The sequence below is a fragment of the Tupaia chinensis genome, unplaced genomic scaffold, assembly GCF_000334495.1.
Source record: "Tupaia chinensis unplaced genomic scaffold, TupChi_1.0 Scaffold000573_1, whole genome shotgun sequence".
Lineage (NCBI taxonomy): Eukaryota > Metazoa > Chordata > Mammalia > Scandentia > Tupaiidae > Tupaia > Tupaia belangeri.
Genome location: NW_006160087.1, coordinates 3,235,382 through 3,239,439, shown reverse-complemented (window position 1 = coordinate 3,239,439; position 4,058 = coordinate 3,235,382). Strand labels below are relative to the sequence as shown.

The following is a 4,058-nucleotide window of genomic DNA, read 5'->3' as shown; positions in this document are numbered from 1 at the left end:
AGGAGGGTCAGCACCAGGGTGAACTCGTCTGGGAGGCCCCGAGGGAACACTTGTCTGGAAAGGGAGCAGGGAGGGTCCCTGAGGCTGGGGCGAGGGCTCCCAACACACATGGGCTTGTGCCCCCCGACGTGCAGGCTTCCGTTCTTCCTCCGCACACTGGTGGTGCCTCCCGTGAGCCAGGAGTGGGTCTGGCCGCTGGGGTAACTGTAGGGGGCCAGCAGGAGGCATGGTGCTAAAGGGCACTGGACTCCCACACAGCCAATCACGGTTCAAGTCCCGGACCTGGCAGCTGCTCTCTAGCTTTCCCTCTCTCTCTTTTACTCTGTCCCTCTCTGGTCAATTAAAATAAATAAAACAAAAAAAATGTTAAATAAAAAATAATTCTAACCAAAAAAAGTACAACGGGGTGCTGTTCTCACTGAGCCTGCAAGTTGCATGGGGAAGAGAAGGGGCCTAAGACCCATGGTCCATCAGAGGGACCATTCCACTCCTGCACTGCAAGGTTGGGGAGGGCTTCCGGAGTACCCAAGATGCCCTGGGACAGACAGCTGGGCTGGGACAGCCGGGGCTGCTGGGGAAGGTGGAAGGGCTCTGCCAGCCAGGGCAGCAGGAGAGAGACGGCTGGGAGCCGAGGACAGAGGGGAGCAGGGACAGACCACCCAGAGACTCGTGGGAGTCTGGGCTTCACACATGGGCGCACACATGTGCACACGCACACATGCGCACCCACCCCACTGTGGCCAGGCTCGCCTCCACCCTGGTGGTCTAACTATGCCTGTAGGGTGGAGATCTGCTCCCACCCACTGCTTGCCAGAGACCAGGGAGGGGCCGGTGAGTCTGCAGGGAGCCCCTCTCAGCCCACCCTATGGGCCCAGGGGTGACGCCTTGTGGGGGAAGGTGGAATGGCCCACAGAGAGGGCCCTGGACTTCCGCCCACACCCAGAGCTGCTGGGGAGTGGGCCAAGGGCAGCACGACTCCCGGTGGTACCCGATGCCTTTACCGTGTGGGCTGGGTCACGGGGGTCGCCCCCAGCCGCAGGATGAGGGGCCCCTTGGGGTTACGGATCTTCTTGATGGCAGACGTCTTCATGAGGCTGAGTCGGCGGATGAGGTTGAAGCCTTTGGGGGAGACAGCAGATGAGAGCCCGCAGGGAGCGGCTGGGGCGGCCGGCAGGGCAGCACTCACCGGTCACGTTGGCTGAGAGGTCACCACTGTGCTCCAGCTTGAGCCCTTCCTGCTGCGAGGGCGGGCACGTCCCACCTGGAAGAGTGGCCAGAGGGGTCCCAGTGCCTTGGGGAGGAGCGGGCGGGCCGTCCCCACTCCGCAGCACCTTAGACCTTAGCCAGCCCCCGGCAGGCTGCTCTCACCCTTGCCTCTGACGCTGGGAACGGGGGAGCCAGGAAGACCCCAGCGTGCAGCCACCTGGCCCTCAGCCACTAAGTGAGCCGGGAGAAGAGACGACCAGAAGGCCAGGCACCCAGGTCTCCCAACACTCCAGGCAGGCCAGGCCGCAGAGAGAGCTGCAGGGAGCCCCGCGCAGCCCGAGCGCCCAGGCAGGACGGAGCTGTGGGTAGTTCGTGTTAGGGAACGGGGGAGCCAGGAAGACCCCAGCGTGCAGCCACCTGGCCCTCAGCCACTAAGTGAGCCGGGAGAAGAGACGACCAGAAGGCCAGGCACCCAGGTCTCCCAACACTCCAGGCAGGCCAGGCCGCAGAGAGAGCTGCAGGGAGCCCCGCGCAGCCCGAGCGCCCAGGCAGGACGGAGCTGTGGGTAGTTCGTGTTCCCCACAGAGTACACTCAGGGTGCGGGGAGGGCTTCGGGGCCAGGGAAGGTCTGGCTCATGTGTACTTCGTGCTGTGCACACGGCACGTGCATGTCTGCACAGGCTTGAGCTAGGGGTGCCTGTGCCCCAGGGGCGGCTTGTGCAGCGTGTACGCGTGTTCTCAGCGGTGGGTGGGGCACTACTTCCCGCACCCAAAGCCGACAGGCAGGCCAGACACAAGTCTGAGCAACAGGTCGGCTCTTCACCTGGAGAACCTCTTACGAAACAGTGAGAAGAGACAGCGTCCAGGGGACCACGAGCTCGAGGTTTCCACCAGCACCTTGGAGGCCCAGGCAGGGCATACTAAGGGGATAAGGGCTCCCAGAGAAGATGGTAGCTTAATCTAGGCCTCCAAAGCCCCGAAGGGACAGGTGGGCAGCCGTGGGCCCCCCTTTCCCGCTAGCTAACTGAGCAGCATGTTAGGGGAGGAGCCCCATCAGAAGAGATAGAGGTTCCCCTCTCAAAATCGGAATCAGAAAGGCCTTCCTATCAACACAGAGGGGGCAGTCAGGCCAAAAAACAGGCCCTAGAAGCTGGTACTGGACTCCCTAGTTAGCCTGGCTGGGTGAAGGAGCCCTGGTCCCCAGGCTCAGTGACCCCAGAGTCTCCCTCCCCCAGGTCTGGCCAGAAAGACCAGCACTGTCTGCAGCATTGCAGCAGCGACGGGTGACTCACCCCCTGGCCACGGGCCCAGATTCCTTACAGATGTTGAAATTCTCTGCCCCAGCCCCCCAGGGGAGCTGGTGAGGGTGAGGAGAGCAAGCTCGCGCACACACACAGAAACACACATGTGCACACAGCGCGGCACACGCAAGCAGCAGGCATCACCCAGCCCCCACCGCACACCCGTCTCTACCCAGCGCCCTGGTGTTTCTGCCTGCCTCCGTTAGATTTGGGTTCCGGTTCTGTTCCTGACTGGCTAGGCGGCTGAGCTGCTGAGCCCAGGGGCACCCAGCAAGCTGCCCGGTCAATTTCCCCTGGCTTTGAGCCTGGAAAGCAGCACCCTGTCCCAGCCAGAGTCAGGGCCTTGGAGGCGGGCCCTTTATTGGAGAGTCAGCCCTCCGCACAGGAGGAGGGGCAGGCGGGCTGGAGGATGGATTCTCCATGGTGGAAAGGACTGGGCCTCCTCCGGGCTACAGCTTCCTTCTGCAGCCAGAGCTCTGGCTGCTCCTCCCCACCCCACTGGCCCTACCCACAAGGTGTGCCCCGGATTGGCTGTGCACTGGGGGTAGGGCCGTTCTCACACAGACACTCAGGAATACACACTGTCTGGCTCACCCTGCACAGGCTCGAGCGTGCAGACACCTCCGGCCACCCTGAGTCGAGTCCCCACTCTCCCCTGCGTGCCCACATTGTCAGAACACACAGGGGCACCCATGTGCAAGGACCCAGCATCTGAGGCAGCGCATTGCAGGCCTGTGGCACTCCTGCTGTGTCACCTCACCTGTAGTTGCCCCATGGCTGAAGGTGGCCCAGAGACCGAGCAGCCACACACCAGGAGCCCAAGATACCCACATCCCGGTCCGGAGAGGTCAGCCGCAGCCGCGGCAAAAACCTGAAACCAGAGACAGACGGCGAGTCCTGAGCGCACACGGCCCCACGCCACGTGTGGCCACAGAAGCCAGTCCATGGGGCCCAGGTGCTGACCTTGGGCCCTCTCAGGGGCCCAACCGCAAGGCCAGTGCTAGGGCCTGGGCACGGGTGCTATTCAGAATATTTAACCACCAGTCTGACACAGACACCAGCCAGCCAGTGCTGGCCGGAGCACCGAGACGGGGTCCAGGCAGTGGACTATGCCAGCGACTAGTTGCTGGGTTGAAGGAGGTCTAGAGAGTTCTAGAAAGCCAGGAAGTTAGGATAGTGAGGGGCTTGAGATTGAGGCCATTTCTCACGACGCCTGGAGGGATCTTAGCATTTTAACTCGTGCACTGTCCTGATATGGAGCAGCCTGACATCTGACGGCCTTGCCAGGCTCAGCCCAGACAGCCCTGCGAGGTACCCCAAGGTCGGGGTGACTCCTGGCAGGTATTACAGGGCTGAGTGTGTGCCAAGGAAGCCTCCCCCGTGGGTGTCGTGGGCAGGAGAGCAGGTCGCCGGGGCTCAGGACCTCCTTGCCACCAGCCCCTGTTGATGGATGCTGGTCTTTTAGTTTTATTAAACCCTGATGGATGGGCCCAGATAAATCAATGCAGGCTCAGCCAGCAGCCAGCGCGGCCATACATCACCGGCTCCCCG

General features: G+C 62.5%; 1 protein-coding gene across 1 annotated transcript in view; it reads right to left on the bottom strand.

Moving 5' to 3' along the window:
• The window catches only part of COL16A1 (collagen type XVI alpha 1 chain), a 54,996-nt gene that overhangs the window by 49,091 nt on the left and 1,847 nt on the right, over window positions 1–4,058 (bottom strand). Inside the window, 4 exon segments of the mRNA XM_006158125.3 lie at window positions 1–54; window positions 1,002–1,119; window positions 1,187–1,261; window positions 3,268–3,378. The exon segment at window positions 1–54 is cut by the window's left edge and continues 4 nt beyond it. Coding sequence (XP_006158187.1) covers window positions 1–54; window positions 1,002–1,119; window positions 1,187–1,261; window positions 3,268–3,340 — 320 coding nt within the window. The 5' untranslated portion in view covers window positions 3,341–3,378.